Raw genomic sequence first — 21,064 nt, 5'->3', positions numbered from 1 at the left:
GCGTTGCAACGCGCGTAGTGATTCACTCTCTGTAGGATATTGCAAATGTGTTTGAAGGGTTTCATCGCCGAAGCTGTGTTAAATGTAGTTGAAGTAACACTCATTCGACTCATTTGTACGGCTGTTCAAGTTGCAGGTGTATATAAAAATCTGAAACATAAGAAATGATTCATCAAATATCATGCGTCACCATCACAAGAGAAAAATCTGTTATGTACAGTATTGACGGGAGAAAACTGATCAAGAGAAGAATAGTATATAGAGTAAAACAAAATTATACAACTGGTTTTAGAAGATTTTTTTTCGAATGATTATTATATATTTATTACAATTTTAACAGTGGGCCGTACAGCTAATGGCGTCACTTGGCAGTCGTTTTGGTACTGACCATCAAATCATGATATTGACTTGATTGACATAAGAGACAAACGATCTAAAAATAATACTAAAATTTTAATCCTGGAACCTCTGAGCCATAGTTAACGTTCATCCAGCCAACATACTTTGCACGTGCTGAAAACACACTGAAATGTGCATAATTGTTTTTTTATGGATTTGGTTTAAAATTTCCGAATTTGCCGAAAGACTCTTCTAGTTAATGGTCCGAATAAATTGGGATTATGTCCAAATGGATCCGGCTAGTAACAATTATAGTAACATCTATAATCCCAGCGGATCCCAGCCGAGCACGTGGGTTTATTTTATATTTTCAACCATTATTCATCCATCTTTACCACGCGTAAGGAGTTAATTAATTTAGTAACAATTATTCTTCAACCTTTTAATATTTCAAGAATCTGGTAAACTAGAAGGTTGGTGTCTTTGGCAATGTTTTGGGCAGATCAAGGACTATCTAACAGTGACAAACCTGATTGAAACCTAATCGCGGTACTAGTAACGAACGTTCTTCAATCTTCTATTTCCCGAGATTTTTTTAAGCTAGAATGTTGGTGTTTTCGGCAAAGTTGTTTGACAGATCAAGGGCTACCTAGAGTAAAGGGCGAACACGGAATTATTGCGACACCGAAAATGTCATGCCAATTTTCTTATAATGTTTAGAATCAAACCAAAATTTTAGGGTAGTTTTATACATATATTTACATCAAAAATCAAAAGAAAAGTTAATCGATGGAGCCTTGAGTGAAAAATTGAAGGCATTTTCGCTTGATACCCTCCATCAAAGTCTTAACAGTGTCATCCGGTACCAGTTTCTCAGTTTTTTTTTTTTTTTTCATTTTCTTCCTTCTCGTCTTTGACTGTCTTCTTGCTCTTCCGAAGTTCCCGCTTCATTAATGCTCAGTACTGCTCCACCGGGCGCAGCTTCTGACAGTTTGGCGGATTCATGTCCTTTGGAACAAAATGGACAGAATTGGCCTCATACCACTCCAGGACACTTTTAGAATAGTGGCATGATGCCAAATCTGGCCAAAATAGCGGAGCTTCGTCGTGCTGCTGCAAGAACGACAAAAGGTGCTTCTCGAAGCACTCAGATGTGTAGACCTCGCCATTTACTGTGCCCTTTGTCACGAAAGGCTCACTCCTCAGTCCACAAGAGCAGATGGCCTGCCAAATGAGATATTTGGAGGCGAACTTCGACATTTTCTTCTTGTTAAATTTGTCGTCCACATCGAACTTGCTCTTGCCGGTAAAAAACTCCAACCCCAAAATTTGCTTAAAATCGGCTTTTATAAACGTTTCGTCGTCCATCACACAGCAGCCATATTTTGTCATCATCTTCTCGTAGAGCTTCCGTGCCCGAGTTTTAGCCGTCGATTGTTGCCGCTCATCGCGGTTTGGGAAGTTCTGTACCTTGTATGTAAGTAGTCCAGCTCTTTTCTTTGCATTCTGGACGTAGCTCTGCGACATGCCGCTCTTTTTAGCCAAATCACGGCTTGAAAGGTTGGGATTTGCTTTAATCATCCGCTTCACCTTTCCCTCCGTCTTTTTGTTCTCCGGTCCCGGTTTTCTTCCAGCTCCTTTGCCGTGGTCCAACGTCAACCGCTCATGGAACCGCTTCAACACTCTGGAGACGGTTGAATAGTGAATGTTAAACATTTTTCCCAATAGGGTCCTAATTTTTTTAATGAAATCTTGTTTTTATTTAATAAGACGAAAGACCAACCACTTTAGCAATTTTTCCTGATCAAATAACAGTTATATCACAGGGGCCCAAATAGCCGTAGCGGTAAACGCGCAGCTATTCAGCAAGACCAAGCTGAGGGTCGTGGGTTCGAATCCCACTGGTCGAGGATCTTTTCGGGTTGGAAATTTTCTCGACTTCCCAGGGCATAGAGTATCTTCGTACCTGCCACACGATATACGCATGCAAAAATGATCATTGGCATAGTAAACTCTCAGTTAATAACTGTGGAAGTGCTCATAAGAACACTAAGCTGAGAAGCAGGCTCTGTCCCAGTGGGGACGTAACGCCAGAAAAGAAGAAGATCACATTTAAAATTAAATTTTAAAAATAGGTTCAACTTTGAACCTTGACACTTAATATCATGTTTGACATTCTCTGAGTCGGCAAAAACGCCACAGGGGCTCATCCTTTTAACACTGAGGTTGTTCCTATTTGACATCTCGGAAGGGACACGGAAAACAAAATACACCCAAAATTTGAGTTTAAACCAAAAGATGTGACAAAATCTCAAAAATTTTAAAAAAATGTTTTTTGGCCGTAAACCAACGAAAATCATTTAAAAAATTGAGTAAACATGTGATTCTGGCCTAAACTTAATCGTTTGGTACTAAAATTAGGACAGGGCTTTAGGACCCTATTGCCGGTGCGACAGGTCAGGAAATTCTAGGTGTTTGGAAAGAATTTGTTCTCTCGATACGCGTTGGTTCACCTCCATTTTCGTTGAATCGAAAAACACGACTTCGAGTTTGACAGCATGTAAACAATACACATCAATGAGAAAGTGTGAAAAAATTGGTTGATTTTTACCCAATGGTAGAAAAGTTACGCTCTGTTGAATGTATCGCAATAATATTTCGTGTTCGCCCTTTAAGTGTTTTCGGCAGCTTTTTGAGCAGATGAAGAGCAATCAAGCAGGTCAAAAGCAGGCAGGCAAAGTGAAAAATATGATTGAAAATTAATCCGATAGATGGTGCTAGTAATAGTTTTTAAATTGTATTTTTCTCAAGATATTTTCATATGCTAGAAGGTTGGTATCTTCGGCAAAGTTAGTCAGCTGATCAAATGCCATTTGTGGTAAAAACTGATGAGATAATCATCTGCCCGATAGTGCAAGAAGCAATTTTTTCTTCAATCTTCCGTATCAAAAATATCAGATGAGCAAAAAAGTTGGTGTTTTACACAAAATAGTTCAGACGACCAATATCTGACTGACAGTGAGAAAACTTATTCAAGTTTAGTTCTATAGATGTCACCTGTGACACCTGACATTCCAAGAAAATTTCTATCTCAAGATCCTCATAAGCTAGAATGACAGACGAACAGGCATAACACTCGGATTTATTTTGTCGTACGACAAAAAACGGCTAAACTCTATTTGGTAGCTTGTCACATTCTCACTCGTGGCACTAGTAGCGCTGATTTTGTTTGAGTATGACGTTTGCACAATACCGCTAGTTTCCGTAAAGTGAAATCAATGTTCAATTCAATTCAATGTTCATCTTGAAAGCCAATGTTCTGATAAAATTGAAAGTTAGTGCAAGCTGAATAGAAGTACATGCCTATTTTTTTTACAAATATTGTTAACTCTTCTTCTACCAAGGGGGTAAAAACTTACGTCCAAGGGTCCGAAAAAAGGTGGAAGTGTAACTTTGAACATGGATATCACTGTAGTTTTCGAAGCGATTTTCAAATTATTTTCAGCAATGGATTTGGAGACTATTCAATATTGATGTTCATTTTTGGGTTTTTAAAATAGATGCGTCTACCCAAAATTACCTCTTTTTCACAAAAAGGGTCCTAAAATGTTTAATGGAATCTTGTTTTCATTAAATAACACGAAAGAGCATGTTACTGCATCTAGTTTAGCATTTTTTCCCGCTCAAATAACGGCTATAGCATATTCTAACTTTAATTTAAAAATTGACACTTTTGATCATGTTTGACGTTCGCTTAGTCGACAAAAAACACCACAGGGGTTTTAGTTTTAACACATTTATCTGACATTTCGGAAGGAACACGGAAAAAAAAATACACCAAAAATTTGAGTTTAAGCCAAAGAGTCTGACAAAATCTAAAAAAAACTTAAAAAATGGTTTTTGGACTTAAACAAACGAAAAACATAAAACACAAAGTGTAATAAAAATTGTTTAGCTTTACCGAAATATGTTCCCTTGGCTTCAACAAGCAAGCTCGTGCTGAAAAAATACATATCATAATATGATTTACAGACAAAAAATTAATGGAACTAGGCTTCGATTTTGATTTACTGACAAAAAAGCACATGAAATACGCTTTATGTGTGATTTTTTTACTTAAGCACGATTATTTGATTTTCACGATCAATTTTACGTCCAAAAATATATGATAAAAGAAATTTTGAGTGTAATCAAAATTTCAATCGCTACCCAAAAATATTCACTTCACTTCTACAAGTAAATTCATGCCGAAAATACTGCATAGCCTTGAGTTTTGGTTTACAGACGAACACACTCGGGATATAAGTATGTTTTGTAGGTAAAAGCTATTTTATGTGTAGTCAAATTTTTTTTTCTACTCTACAATATTAACTTGACCTCTGCAAATAAATTCATTTCGAAAAAACTATATGTCATAGCGATGGTAGACTTTAAATTTCATGTAAAAATCAATGAAACCAGTGTTTTATACAACTTTGGCGACCTGTAGCTAACAAATTGTGACGTTCTGGAACATATATGAGAACGGCATCAGATTCATAAACCTCAAATCTTCTAAGGACTTAAGGATCCTTGAGACACGCAAAAATGTCATTTTTGTAACGCTCTGTTTTCAGTGATTACTAAAGTGTTTTTCAGTGAGTCTGCAAAACAAAATTTGTTATTTGCTACAAATTATGATACAACTCTAATGGTTGGGAACACTGCCGAAGACAAAATTTGATTACAAGCTTATATTGATCTAGAGATATAGTAAATTCAAAATGATTTGCTCCTAGCGTCATGTAGAATCAGATAGCCTTTGATCTGCTCAACAACTTTGTCGAAAACACCATGCTTCTAGCCACAATCTCAAAATACAGAAGATGAAACCTTGCGCCACCTTGCGAAAGAATTCTCAATCAGATTTGTCACCACCACACCGCCCTTTATCTGCAGAACAACTTTGCCGAAGACACCAATCTACTTGCTTATCAGTAACTCAAAATGTAGAAGATTGTGGAAAACTTGTTACTAGCGCCATTAAGTCGATGCATTTTCTATCAGGTTTGTCACTGTCAGATACCTACCTTGATACCTTGATGGCTACAGCGTAGCATCACGCCATTGCCGGGCGTATTGTAGAGCTCCATCTTCGTCGGTCTTGGGCGAAACTTCTCCAGTTGCCCCGAACGTTTAGGGTCGCCAGGTCCTCTTCCACTGCGTACAGCCAGCGTATTCGTGGTCTTCCCCGAAGCCGCCGACCTCTACCTGGTTCCCTGCTGAATATTATTTTCGCAATTCTTTCTTCCGACATTCGCACTAAGTGACCAGCCCACTGAAGTCTGCCGTATTTTACACGATTGATAATATTCGCATCTTTGTACACTTGATACAACTCGTGATTCATGCGTCTGCGCCACACACCATTTTCGAGTTTCCCACCGAGTGTTGTTCGCAGCACTTTACGCTCGAAAACACCGAGAGCTTTCCGGTCTGACTCTTTCAACGTCCACGCTTCGTGCCCGTAGAGAGCCACCGGAAGAATCAATGTTTTATACAGGGCGAATTTTGTTTCGGTTTGCAAGCTGCGGGACCTAAGCTGGTTACGTAATCCGTAAAAGGCCCTATTTGCAGCCACAACACGTCTTTTCACTTCGCGGGAAACGTCGTTGTCACATGTCACAAGTGTTCCAAGGTAAACAAATTCTTCAACAACTTCAAACACATCCCCATCAAACACTACCTCAGCACTTACACCACCATGCCTGACTCTATCTCTACCTGCAATCATGTACTTCGTTTTGGTAGAATTGATGGTCAGGCCTATCCTCGCTGTCTCCCTCTTCAGAGGCACGAAGGCCTCTTCCACTGACCTGCGATCGATTCCAATCAGGTCTATATCGTCCGCAAAGCCAAGGAGCATGTGCGACCTTGTGATAATAGTGCCATTTCTTTGCACGCCAGATCTCCTAATAGCACCCTCAAGTGCAATGTTGAACAGTAAATTCGAAAGTGCGTCTCCCTGCTTCAATCCATCTAATGTCACGAACGAGGTTGACACCTCGTCTGCGATCCGAACACTTGATTTCGAACCATCCAGCGTAGCACGTATCAGCCTAATTAGTTTCGCCGGAAAACCATTTTCAGACATTATCTGCCAAAGCTCATTTCTGTTCACTGAGTCGTACGCCGCCTTGAAATCAATAAACAGATGGTGAGTCTGCAAGTTATACTCCCGGAATTTGTCTAGGATCATTCGCAAGCTAAACATCTGGTCCGTTGTCGAACGGCCCTCACGAAAACCAGCTCGGTATTCGCCGACGAAGGACTCCTCGAGCGGTCTCAGTCTGTTAAACAGGATGCGTGACAGAATTTTGTACGCCGAATTCAGCAGGGTAATTCCTCTGTAATTGGCACACTCCAGTCTGTGCCCTTTCTTGTAGATAGGGCGGATGAGGCCATCCAACCAGCCGGTGGGCAATTCTTCGTCCTCCCATACCTTCAGAAGTACTCGGTGGATCGACTGGTAAAGCTGCTCGCTCCCGTGCATGAGAAGCTCGACCGGGATCTCGTCCTTCCCATCAGCCTTACAGTTCTTCAGCTCGCTGATAGCCTTTTTAACCTCTCCTATGGTCGGTGGGTCCACAGCTTGATCGTCATCATCTATGTTCATCCTGTTCCTCGCTACATTTCCATTCTCACCGTTCAACAATTGCTGAAAGTGCTCCTTCCACCTGGCAGCCACCGCCGTTTTATCGGTCAGCAAATTCCCTTCTCGATCATTGCACATGGCGGGCACTGGTACGGTATTGTGCCGCGCACCATTGACCGTTGCATAAAATCTCCGCATATCATTCCGGTTCATGCTTTCTTGTGCGTCAGCTACCACACTTTCTTCGTGCTGCCTTTTTTTCTGCGGTGGATTCGCTTTTCTTCGGCTCTCGCAGCCCTGTACTGTCAGATAGCTTTTGCCAAAACACCAACTTTCTAGCTCATCAGGTTATTGAGATATCCGTTGAATGAATGATATATGCAATTTTGGTACCCTAAGACAATCCGGAATTATCTTTCCAATTTCTTCGGACCGTAAACTAGAAGAGTTTTTCGGGAAGGTCTGGAAATTTCAACAAAATCCATCAAGAAGCTAAAAAGTTATGCACATTTATGTATGTATTTATATTGATACTTACCAAGTCGACGCTCAAATTTTGAAAAACATCGATAAGAATGGTTGGGTGGCAATACTTCTAAATACCAATTCCAAAACGTAAAATTCCAAAACATTGAAAGGATAAAACATCGAAACAAAACTCAATTTTTTAAAGAATGATTCTCTTTCGAATGAATAAATAATTCGCTGTGATTCTAGCAAATTGGACAAAAACTCATGTTTTTGCTTACACTCTTCAATTTATAACTTCGAAACTATAAGACATATTAAAAAATGACCCTATGATGTACTTTTGAAGAAATTTTTTAAGAAGTTTAGAAAAAAAATATAGTTTTAAGATACGGTGTGGTCGAAACGAAGTTTGCCGGGACCACTACTAATACATATAAATCAAATTAAGCTTTAATTTTGATTTTCAAGACATATTTCGTTTATTTGGTAACAATGAAACATAAAACTTAAATTGATACTTTCAAGTATAATTTGGGTTAGCAAGAGCTTTTGATTTTTTTTTTATTTCATGCTCTTTTAGTTTGATAATATGTTTAACTATAATATGGAAATCTGGAAACACTGTTGTGAATTCATGTATTGTTTTTTTGGTTTTTAATCAGCCCAGTACCTTTAGCTTTATTTAGCATTACATTTTTCGTCTAAATCCAAGATTTCTTGGGATTTCATACGGAAAATTTGGACATTTCAACTCTTTAACGCAAACAAAAAACACCAATTAAATTAATTTAAAACTCAAAATCATTACATTTGGTAGCACCGTACCCAGCAGAAATATTTTTTTTTTAACTCCTCAATTATTTGCTTCGAAAGTGTCGAAAATTATTTGATGCTATATCTAATAGTTTTTAATATTTAAACTGAAGAATATAAGTAAAATTGTAAGTTTTCGTCAAATTTGCTATCTCGGGGGTTATCCCATGACCAGAGGTTGATTCCCAAATGATAAAATAGTGCAAGAGAAAGATGATTTGATGTTTACTTTACCTGACACAGAGATAGTTAAGAATAACTTTGTTCATCTATCACTCTCCATCACTAATGATGGTACAGTCAACCTTCCTTTACTCGATATTTCGTATCTCGATATCGAGTTGGAAAACCATAGTAAAAGTTGGTTTTCTTAGATAACCCAAGTAACCACTAGCCCGCTAATTCGCCTTTTTGGCCTTATAAGGCTGTCATACGGCTAATATAAGGCTTGTCAGCTCTTTAATAGCCCTTTATTAGCACGGAGGGCGAATTAAAGTGATATCTGGTTACTTGGGAAGGATCACAGTTATACTGGTTTTGTGTTCTGTAACTCGATACTTCCCTAACTCGATGGTCCCTTCAATATAGAGCTAGGAGAGCCAAGTGTACAAAAAACAGAAAAAATATGAAAATTACAAAATTTCATGAATAAATTTTTATGTCAGCATTGTATGCTACGGCTTAAAATTAATATATCAAAAAAATAATAAATTATTTTTTCCCTCCGTTATACTTTTTTTTGTTGATATTCCAATAAGGTCAAACTTTTGCCCCACCTTACTCTATAGTTACAAAGTGAATAAAAAGTGTAAATTTTTGGACACGCCATCTCACAACAATTGATGGACACAAGTTCTATTCTTTCATTTTCAATTGCATTGAAATATGGACCTTGCAGATTTGATACCGCACCAGGCCCCGAAAATTCTAGTTACGTGATAACGTAGAGCAACTAAGACGAAAGACAATAGTTAAATATATTTTGCAGTTGTAAAACTAAACAGGGAAAACTTTTGTTTCATAATTGCTGTAATTGAAGACTATGCTGAAGTAAATTTAGTAATGCAAATTGCGTAAAATTCCACCTTCATCAAGAATTCCATCTGCGTTCATCATCCTCAGTTAGTGTTTAGGTACCACACGTGCCGAGCTCATCGTAAATACCGTGTTGTTTGTTGACCCATCCACCCGAATGCATAAGCGTAGTCTCTAGTTCGAGAGTTTTGCAGTTCCATTTGGTTTGTGGCTCTATAACTTTTTGTGCGCGTTTTTTTTTTCTGTGCTCGCATCACGTTCCATCGCTAATCCTTGCGGCTAAGTGGCCATTCCCGGGCCTTGGATGGAACAACAACATCGACGTCCAAAAATCCATCAGCGAACGTTGTTTGTGCGTGTTCTAGCTAGTGCTAACAAGCCCGCCGGGAAGTAAAAAAGCACATCTTCATCAATTACTCCATCGCTCCCGGTGACGGAAGGCTTCCATCTCCATATGTGTGTATCCACATTCGCATTCTTCTAACTGCTGCACAGTGTGTTATTTTGAAAGAAATAAAACGGACGCAATTTAGTCGCGGACGAACGACTTATGAAGAATGGGATGTCTCAAGCAAAAAATTATAAAGAACTGAGTGATGTTCACCTTGTTTTCTTGTAAAACATTGATAAGCGTCGCATATTACCTGATTTCCCCTATTTTTGTGAAAAAAATCATGTATTGGTTAAATCCTGAGAGAGACTCGCGAAGAGGAAAAATATCAACGTCATATGCAGCCCAATTTCCGCTGTCATGAAACGTCAAATGCAGCCCACCGTTTTTATGGCTGCAAAAGTGAAAAGTATTGTATTCACAATAAACTGTGATTAAAAATGTCAGTCGGCGAAGCAGTTTTTTACAAAGTTTCTGATAAATCTCAACACCAGATTAGTTATTTATAATTTCTGCAACGTTTGCTGGCACAAAATTTCCCTTAAAAAGCAATTTATGATTCGGTGTGAAAAAAAAACAAACAAGATCAGAAAAGGTTGCTGGCTTCTGCAATAAAGACCAAATATGTATTTAGTGCTTACACTGATAAAGTAAATCTAAACATAAAAAGTTCCTGAATACAGCAGACTACACCAACAATAGATTGCAAAACGACAAGTCATATGTTTTCTTATATGTAAGAAAAAGTCTGAATATGCATATCACAAAGAATATAACTCTAGAAGTGTCTTGTTTTGTCTACCACTCCCTATGTTAAAAATAAATAAATAAAAGTTTCGTGTTCTAAACGCTTTTACGTTTACATGTAGACGAATACCATGTCAAACCGATCAGTCACAGAACTCGACCATCTCCGATTTGCAGTAAATTTTGCACATGTTTTCAGTATGGTAAAACAAGTGTTTTCCGGTGATAAATCAATCATTTTCAATCAAGAATACCTTTTGATAATAGTCTATGAGTTGTTGCATTCAATTTATTTGAAAAATTCTAGTTACAAAATTGTTTATTTGACAGAAAAATGTTCTATGGAGAAGTTGTAGTAAACCGTTTGGGCTTCAAAAATATATACACTGCAAAAATATTTAATTTTTTATCATGTAAAATACATGAATAAAATTTGAAATTTGAAATACACAAACATCCAATTCTCATTATTTTTTAACTTTTTGGCCATATAATCTTGATAGGAAATGTTTGGGATAAAGTTTTATGATGAATAAATTGTTATTAATAACGTTCTTCTAAGAACAACCTTTGACCGATTTCGAAATTTTGTTTTTTTTTTGTCAAAATAAATACGTCTTGATAATACAATGAGCTTCTTGAAATTTAGGTTTTTACTACATAGTATATGTCATATTTCTCTGAACTGACTTATTTTTCATGATGAAGATCCGCGAATAATCAATGGAAATGACCTATTTTATAATTTGAATAATACTTTTTTTTATTTAAGTAGAAATAACTCGAAAATGGGTACTTCTAGAGAAGTGATCGTGATAATCGTTATGGTTCAGAATCAGTTCAACATTGTATCATCAAAACGTATTTACTCTGTCAAAAAAATGTATGAAAGAAGTTCTAAGGAAAACTTTTGAAACATCTGTTTCTTATCAATATTATATGGAGAAAATTGAAAATGGAAACCAAAGGCGTACCTGTAGGCGTCATAATTTATATGGCATAAACGCAATAATATCTCTGATGTGATCCAACGGATATTCTGCGTCATTGATAGAATTGATACCCATTTCAAATAATTAATCTATTCGAAGTGGACATTAATACCATTGGTGACGATAAGTTTGCCTTTTGCTAACCGGAATGATCCGTAGCCACTCTTACTATTAGCTAGCTAGACACATCGTTATCATATACGACGTAGGAAATATTACTCTGAGGAAAATTACTAGTAGATTCACTGAGTAGAAATAAGTGGCGACAATCTTATTTTAATATGGTTTTTACATTGCCATAATATGAAATACTTCTTTTGTAACAACGGTATACATAATCTGATTCCAGCTTCATTTTCGCAAAATTTACAAGTAGTAGACGTTGTGAAGCATTGCATTAGCCACCGAAAAGTGAATCTTGTAGGAGACTGTAATGGAAGCATAAGGTAGCTTTACTCTTAAATATTCACTATAATAATGACTATTGAAAGTAAGACACTGAGATCGATCATTAGGGTACACTTGCTAGTTTTGAGAAATTGTTGAACAGACAAGGAAAATAACTTTTTTCTTCAAGGGTATATGAACGTAAAGACCTGAAATTAACTAGAACTACAAGTATAAAATTCTTGCACGATTGACATAGCTTTTCCGATAGTTGCTTTAACATGCCTGGATACAATTGTTACAAGCTTATTTTCGGTACTTCTAAACTGACAGTATGGTTTGCCCAATCGTGTTTGCTATTGTTTCTGTCTTCCATCACATGAATATTTCAATTATATTATTGTTGAATCAGCTTTCCGCCCATTATTACCTTGAACCGTTATGAGCTGTACCGCAAAAAAACGCTGTTTACCAACAAGCGATATTGGAGTAGATGTAAGTTAATGCGCTCTCACTCTCAAGATAATGGTTTGTATTCCTGCTCCCATATTCATTTACATTTTGTCGCATTTTTGTAATGTCGATAAATAAGATTCGTGCCGGTTTTGACAATACAACGTCAGCAATAATACCATTGCACACTGGTCCAGGAAACTAATTTAGGCGGACATGAGGTTTTCGTCAAGATTTATTGATTTTAGAGCCAAAGTTTCTTCTGAGAATATATTCAGAATTTTCAGTACTACAAAATGTACGGATCAAAAATTTTTTTTCTACGATGATCGCAAGAGTGACGTATACGCCAACTTTTTTATTTTAACGAATCATAAGTTGGTATGTTCAGCAAAGTTGTAGCAAATGATCATAGAAACAACTTTGCCGCACAAACTTTTTCTCGGTTTTGCTTCAAAGCCGAGATAATTCAATATTTTTAATAAAAAAATTTTTGCTCTTAAGTGTGTTTTTTTTTTCAGTTATATTGGCCTGCCATGTTCTACAAAGTTTTTATACTTATCATTTGCTACAACTTTGCTGAACATACCAAAGTTGTATTTCTTATGGTTTTCATGTTATTTCAGTTTTTCATCTTAAAATTAGCTATTTTGTAAGCCTTATATCTCAACTATGAGCACCTCAAAAAATATATCTTTCCACCAAATGATTTTGCAGTCTTTCAAGTACCTGTGAGCTAAGATGTAAGCCTCTATGGAGGGTGTAAACAGCGGGACCTTTTATCACTTTCGTTTTTTTTTATCAATCTCTAAGGAATCAAAACAAGAACTGTACAGAAATCGATGCTTCATTACCTATCAATGGAAATGGAGTTGGAGCCACACAGTCGCAGTGGCGCATCCGAACAGAAAAAAAATGTTTCAGGATTAAGTTTTAGATATCATTTCCAGATCTATTATCTCTTATATCAGACCTGCACCTTCTTGTTGTCTTTTTTCGACACAAATGGTTGGTGATTCATAACCCAAGTAGCACACGTGTTATAATTGATGCAGAATAACTATTATATGACCAGATCTAGTCATACATCAGTTGATATGCTTTAATTATATCATGTGTGTTACTCGGGAAGTAACAGTTCAATATTAAAAGTCAGATTTTAGAACTCATTAGACCTCAGATAAAAGCTTCGTTGCGTACCTACACAGCAAAAATCTCAAATTTTCATTGCACGTTAACTTTTATGAGGGTCGTGTAAACTTTAGTGAAGCTGAAACGTTTTAAGTACTTGCATCCAACTTTCGGCAATATTGCATGCTTTCTTGCATCTAGAAAGGGAATTTGCAAATGAGATTTCTCGGTTTACACAATGTTATTCTGTATATTATGCCATCGGCAATATTGTAACCAATGAGGTACTCATGATTTATTTTCAGAGTAAAATCATGTTACCCGATCGGTTTCACTTGCAACATTCTTTAAAACGCTTTGCGTTTAATATTTTGAATGTTGGTAGCTATGTTCGATTTAATGACTGTGTTTGAAGGATTTATCGATGGATAATATATTACCTTTACACGATTGAAGTTGAAAATACTTGACGTGTAAATCTAAAACTGTTTTGGTGTGTAATGGAATATTCAATAATCAATCCTACTTACACAACTATTATATCTAACATTTTAAGCAAAATTGTATATATTGAACTTAACAAGTGTTTTTTTTTTAAAGAATGTTGCAAGCAAAACAATTCCGTTTATACTATTTAACTCTGAAAGTTCTGTCATAATAGATGCACATAAAATGACCCAAACGCTGAACTATTTATGTGCATTATTTAATTTTTCAGCGTATAATCTTGTAAACAGAACATTTTCATTTCATGATAAAAGAAACCGTGCAGTATTAGCGAATGTTGGATGCAAGATCATAAAAATTTTCAGTTTTACTCAAAACTGCAAATATTTTTGAATACGATGAGGCAGTTTACATTATTTATCATTGAATATGCAACTATAGCCCACTTTTAATGATAATGAGAAAAGATTCGATTTCCAGTAAATTTCCGATTTGTTTGGTGAGTGGTGCCATTTTAGAATCCAAAATGGTTTCTGCGGATATGTGGAAATTAGTTGCCTTCATGCAATATGAGTATTTCTGGAACGGGACCGATGAACTGGTGACGGGGTGTTATTTTTTTTTTTCTATCTTTATTAACGAGATTTTTAGCCCTGGGCTAGTTCATTTCGGGACCAACGGCTTTACTTCCCTTCCGAAGGAAAACGTCACTGAAATTTTTAGTGACTATCTCGGGGATGGGATTCGATCCCAGGTCCTCGACGTGAGAGGCGTGTGTTCTAACCACTACACCAGGTCCGTCCCCCGACGGGATGTTAATGTTGGGCATCCATGATGGCGACTTCCGGTTTGTAAATCCGTAGTCGCCATCTTGGATTTCAAAATGGTGTCTGACTCTATCATCATCGGTCATCAACTTAGGTGTCTCGTTCCAGAAATAACCATTTTCCATTGGTTATTTTGGATTAATGTAATATTATATTACACCACATTGCTTTCGGGTCGCTGTTGTGGTGGAATTTTATGTGAAACTGGCAACACTGACTGGTAGAAATAGGAGCAGTGAAAAGTGACCTTAAAGTGTTGGGAAGCCGCGTCTTGGGCCGCATTTAGTGTATACCGTAATGTATGTATACTATTAAGTGGTAAAATAGTATAATATAATATAAATAAATGAATTACAGCATTGAAGCTGCTACCACGAAAGCTGCTTTCAATAATTGGTTTATTGCGTCAACGATGACAATCCCCAACAGTTGCCATAAGAGCAACGTAAATTGGAATGGAGCGTAAACTAGTGATGGGCGATTTTGAATCGATGTTCCGAAAATGTGTGTATATTAATGATGCTGCGTTGCTCCTTGGACCAAATTGTAAATCCATATTTGCGGATGATGCAAAAATCTACGTCTCAGTTCGAACAATTGAGGATTGTCATCACTTGCAAGCCCTCTTAGATCGATTTGTAAATTGGTGCCGAAGAAATCGACTGACGATAAGCATCACAAAATGCTCTGCAATGACTTTCCATCGAATTGAACGCCCTATCATCTTTGACTACAAAATCGATGGTATACTACTGAACAGAGTAGATCAAGTATGCGACCTTGGTGTTCAATTGGACACTAAGCTGACCTTCATACCCCACATGACGGAAATCATTGCCAAGGCAAATCGCCAGCTTGGGTTTATTTCTAAAATTGCGCAAAACTTCACGGATCCCTACTGTCTTAAGTCATTGTATTGTGCCCTTGTCCGCCCAATTTTAGAGACTGCCTCGGTTGTTTGGACTCCTCACCAACTCACTTGGAACTTGAGAATTGAGAGGGTTCAAAAACGGTTCATACGGTTTGCGCTGAGAAGTTTACCATGGCGTGACCCTGTAAACCTACCTCCCTATCCAGATAGGTGCCAATTACTCAATCTGGACACGTTGGAACGTCGGCGTAATATTGCACAGATTTCCACTGCAGCTAAAATTATCAGTAACGAACTGAACACTCCAGGGTTGCTATCCCGAATCGATTTTCGCGCCTCCAGATGGACTCGCAACACAGCTGTGATCCAACATCGATTTCATCGCACCACTTTCGGTTACAACGAGCCTTTTTCTGCAATGTTAAGGACCTTTTCAATTGTGGAAGAGGAATATGAGTTCGGTGAACCTGCTAAACGTTTTGTCAACCGTATTATGCGATTACGACTAGTGTGATTCTCACTTTTTGAATGTTAATGATAATGTATTGTTAGTTATTGCTTAATTGCTCCTTTTATTATCATTTAGACTAATAAGTCCGATGAGTTACAATAATAAACAAATAAACAAATAAACAAATAAACAAATTGATTCCTTCGCTCCGATTAATAGATTTTTTGAATCGATGCTAGGAGCACTCGAGACCGAGTGAATCGATTTCCTTCATTCGATTTTTTGTTTAAATTCAAAAGAATGAAATTGCTGAGTAGTGTTTGATCCTTCGACCTTGACACTTGCTCCTGCTGGGGCGGGTGATGAGGGCAGGATCAAACATGTCGCGCGTCGGTAGTGAAGCGGTGAAAAAGTGATCGGTTCGTTAGTAGTGTTTGATCCTTCGACCTTGACGCTTGCTCCTGCGGGGGCGGGCGATGGGGGCAGGATCAAACTTGTCGCGCGTCGTTCGCTCAGAGAAATGAAAAAGCGCCGCGGATCGCTACTTGTGTTTGATCTATTGATCGCGTCGCTTGCTCTTGCGTGGGCGAGTGACGAACACTTGTTCGGCGTTTAATGCGATTATCGAATTATTTCGCGAATCCGGTTAGGCGTGATTATATCATGGATCGCATCACCAAACATTGGTGACTCCCAGATCTTTACCTTATCCCACTAACCCAATATCCTCTCCATGACAACCGTGGAGATGCAGAGGTGATCTCGGTCTCTAGTAACAACGGTAGTCACACTAACATTCCTTCCCTTCCCCGATGACCGTAAGGACGTGGCCGGTGCCGTTATTGACTTTTAAATTTGAGCTCTCGATTTGTGCACATTGAAGAATGGTAAGCTAATCCCAAGCCCCATTCATTAATTCCCTGTGCAACTTCGATTGTTCTGGTCAATCACGGAGTAGCAACTACGAATTGTACGGTCATCTATGCTTATGCTTATGCTTATGCTTAAATTCAAAAGAATGAAATTGCTGAGTTAATGAACTATAAACCTTATTTTGAATCAGACTTGAAGTGTTTAATATATAATTATTAATTTCCAACGTAATTTAATTGAAGGAATTTCAAAATCATATAAAATTGCTTTTGGTCTTATTTTGAGACCATGTTTGTGTAAATTTTCATATCAGCTTGCAAATCGAATCGATTCAAATGATTCGATTAAATCGGTAAATCGATTCAGCAACATCGATGTTCGAATCAAATTTGCCCAACGCTAGCGTAAACACAAGAAGCGTAAAAAAGTGAACGTAAAGAGGTTTGCTCAGGATTTTCCACACAAGTCAGAGAAAAATATTCCATACTTTTCTACAACTTTTTAACGGTGTAGTCTTCTCTATTCAGATATGTTTGATGTTTAAAGTACAATGGGCAAAATTGGACACTAATTGAGCTCTTCAATCATTCAGCCATATATTTTTGATCTTTTTTGTTTGTGTTTTCTTATAATGCTATCCAAAAAATATTTGTTTTCCCAAAAATAGGGCAAATAACGAAGTTTTCCAGAAAAGGGGTGGACATCTTTAGATGCTAAGGACAGCGTATTATTCATAAGTCGTTTGATCGCGTTAGAGTTTCGTCCGTTTTTTCTTCAATACAGTACACTGCGCATTGCTGCTGCTGCTGCCGGCGTCGTGATTTGCCGTGGCTCATGCACTAGTCGCAGGAGTGTCCATATGAGTGCGCTGCTGCTTTTGTGCCCTAAACAACCTGCCACCAGGGGCTACTATACCGGAAGACTCCCGTAGGAGCCATCTCCACCATCACTCAGTCAAGATCCCAATGCGCTAAACCGTCTCTCCTCCTGCTCCTTCTTCTTCTTCTTTTGCTCTCCTTGCAGACTTTCAGAAATTTTTCCTCAACAATCTCGACACGTTCGTGCAGCCAGCAACTTCCGGCCGGAAATGAAGATCGGATCCCGACGAGCCGTCGCCTGCTGGCGGAAACTGGGGGAAAAGGCTCTGGGAAGCAGTAGTGTACCTCTCTCGTGAACCCGCTCGAGAGCCCCCGGAGGGCCCGATTCGAGAGCATTGAGAAGGCAACTTCCGAGAGTGCTGTGCGTTTCGTATGATAATATTGTATAGTAGTAGCTAACCGAAATAGAGAGCTGCGGCCGTTTGTATGGCCGTCATATTATCATTAGGTATTAGGAAAGGCAGAGAATACCCGACCTTCTCAGATGGAGGTGGAATTGCTACTTGTGTAAAAGGAAACCGAAATGATTTTTAAGATTTAAGGTTGATTTATTTCTTAGGCTTAGACGATTGCAACTGATACTACAAGAAAAGAATGTGATCCAGTGTTTATATATCCGAAGTTAAGCAACGGTTATGTTCAAATTGAAAGCTGTGGAATTAAACGATAGAGTAACAGTAGGTGTACTGTAGATGTAGGCACAGGTTCAATTTTTGGAAATGAAATAATTTAGGGTGTGTGCCTTATATGTAAAATTATCAATCAGGAAGACGATATATTTAAATAAACCTTCGTTTCTGGACTACTATGAACAAATGTGCGTTCAGATGTTATTTGAATGTCTGTGATCATTTCATCCAATATATCTTAGACAACACATGACTGCTGATATGTAATTAAAAACTGGGTTCATTTAGTTCATTTTATTACATCACTTGCATTGTTCATGCGTTGGAAATTTTTCATTCGAATTTTTCCCCTTATTAGTGATTTAACTCACTGGCATAACCAGCGGGTGCACTAGAGGACACGCCCATCTATATCTCTACCTGCAACCATGTACCTTGTTTTGGTAGAATTAGTGGTCACGCCTTGCTGTCTTACTTTTCCGAAGCGCGACGGCCTCTTACCATCAATACAAATCAGGGCTGCCTAACGAAAGCCATTCCAAATTCAACATCATTCTTAACCTTCATCCAGCCGACATACTTTTGAACGCTGAAAAACACACTAGAACCTGCATAACTTTTTTTTGTTACTTGATGAATTTTGCTGAAATTTTCAGAAGTTCCAGAAAAACTCTTCTAGTTTAAGGTCTGGAAGTTTTGGAAATATGGTCCTGATGGTTCCGAACAAAGTTAATCCGGATTGTCTTGGGGTACCAAAATTGCTCACATCATCCCTTCAACGGGTATCAGGTTCCTGATAGACGGTTGGTGTTTTCGGCAAAGTTGTTTAGTATAACAAGGGCTACTGGCAGTGGAAAATCTGTCTGGGAATTCATCCGCTAGGTGGCGTTAACCAACCGTTACACTTTCGTCGTCATCACCGTGTGAAACGGTAAAACTGTCAATGTTGAACATCCGAAATTTGGGTTTACGAGTTATCTAGTTGTAGCATCAATGGGACAAACTGTGGGATACCTTGGGCATTGGTGGGTTAATAAATAAGAGTAGATATCTTAGAAATAAGGGGTTATTCATCAATCACAACATTTTTATCACATTCCACAGTATTGATTTTGTCATAGAGAATCACCCACAACCCAAGTAATCCCTAGCCCGCTAATTCGCCTCTTTGGGCTTATAGGGCTGTTATACAGCTAACATCGGTCATGTCAGCTCTATGATAGCCCTATATTAGCACGGAGGGCAAATTAAAGTGCTATTCAGTTACTTGGGAAATTACGTCAGGTTCTTAAGAGAGATATGGATCCAGGAAAACATTACGATTGATACAAAATGTGCAAAGTGTCCATACAAAATTGTCACATAGGGCAAAAAGAGTCAAAATGGCCAAATTTTGCCTGGCGTGATTTCTAGACTTTTTTCATTTTCATAAAACCTCAAAACTAATTGTACAATCTTGTTAATCTACATTACATTGCTCATTTCAGAATTCGCGCGATTGCTACTGTAAAACAAGCAAAATACAACACATGGAAGCGGGAGCGCAATCTTGCCCTGTATAGCGATCGTCGAAACCAAATAATCCCAAAGAAAAATCCAAGCAGGGCTGGAACAGTTTCTACGAGCAGCAATCTAGTCAGCACTCAATCGGATCCAGAGAGAAAGAGAAGCAAGTATGGTTGTTACCAAGAGAGACCGCGGGAGTATGAGAGAGCGTGAGCACTGTTAGCAGCGGAGGAGAATGTCCTGTAAATTTTAAATCTCTTACAAGTTTAATCCCTAATGAGAAGTTTCTACGTTTTATCCTTACCCAGTAGGTTATTCAAATCGTATAGAGGAAAAAAACTCAAGCTACAATACCCGAGCATAAGACGGACATTACCGCTGTGACACGAGAACTAAAACAGCGACCGTCACAGACCGAAGGAAACAAACCATAAGCAGATGTCTAGATATCAATGTGCATATTGTTACTTGAGAGTTACATCTATAATGTACTTAGCCCGTAAGCGAACTGTTAGCATAGTGGAAAATTTTTATCATTTTCGTTTCGTCTTTTCGTTCGTTTGATTGTTGTTGTTATATTACACCAAAGAAGAAAACTGAAATCTCGAAGAGATTTGAGTGAGTTTTTAACGAACATGAAAATTAGCAGCGTAAATTATTCACAAACACAAAGACGTATGTAAACTCCAGATAAACTACTCAGTAGATTTTGAAATGACATAAAAAGATATAAAAAAAATTGAGGTTATGTTTGAAACTATGGAAACCAGACTCCTTCAATATTTTTCATCCCTGTGTCGTGATAGCGACACAAAATGAAGCATTGATCGGACTTTACGTCGGAAAGTGAGTTTTCTTTTTCTTCATCTTAGATAAGTTTGATTTAGAAATTTGATTTTTTGTTAGGAAAAACAAAACAACAAACGAAGCAAATGTGGGAAAAGCATATACGTTTACTGCTATCTAAAAGAAGGATAATATAATAACAAATCAAACTGTATTGGAATTAATATCTACTGTAAGCAACTCACAAACACTCTACTCACACTCACCCACACTCGAATTGCTCCGCGGAAAAATACAATAATTGATTTACAGAGTCACACATACATCTGGCAACTGATTGGCGTCTCAATAAAACAGAGATAAATTTTGCGTGGATGGTCATTGGGGTAAGGAAGGGAACACA

At 37.8% G+C, this 21,064-nt stretch overlaps 1 protein-coding gene across 24 annotated transcripts in view; it reads left to right on the top strand.

Moving 5' to 3' along the window:
* Nucleotides 1–20,722, top strand: part of LOC5576419 (calcium-binding protein E63-1) — a 372,289-nt gene extending 351,567 nt beyond the window's left edge. For 21 of the 24 annotated variants that reach the window (XM_021841267.1, XM_021841276.1, XM_021841275.1 and 18 more), the window contains one exon: nt 17,886–18,573. In XM_021841267.1, the coding sequence (XP_021696959.1) occupies nt 17,886–17,953 (68 nt within the window). In that variant the 3' untranslated portion in view covers nt 17,954–18,573. Of the gene's footprint in view, nt 1–17,885; nt 18,574–19,856 lie in introns of those variants that run through there. The other 3 variants (XR_002499697.1, XR_002499696.1, XM_021841266.1) reach the window with 3 other exon arrangements.
* Nucleotides 20,723–21,064: the final 342 nt, after the last annotated feature.

Source organism: Aedes aegypti, chromosome 2 (genome assembly GCF_002204515.2).
Source record: "Aedes aegypti strain LVP_AGWG chromosome 2, AaegL5.0 Primary Assembly, whole genome shotgun sequence".
Classification (NCBI taxonomy): domain Eukaryota; kingdom Metazoa; phylum Arthropoda; class Insecta; order Diptera; family Culicidae; genus Aedes; species Aedes aegypti.
Note: the sequence above shows the minus strand (reverse complement) of the source record. Positions and strands in the feature narration are given on the sequence as shown.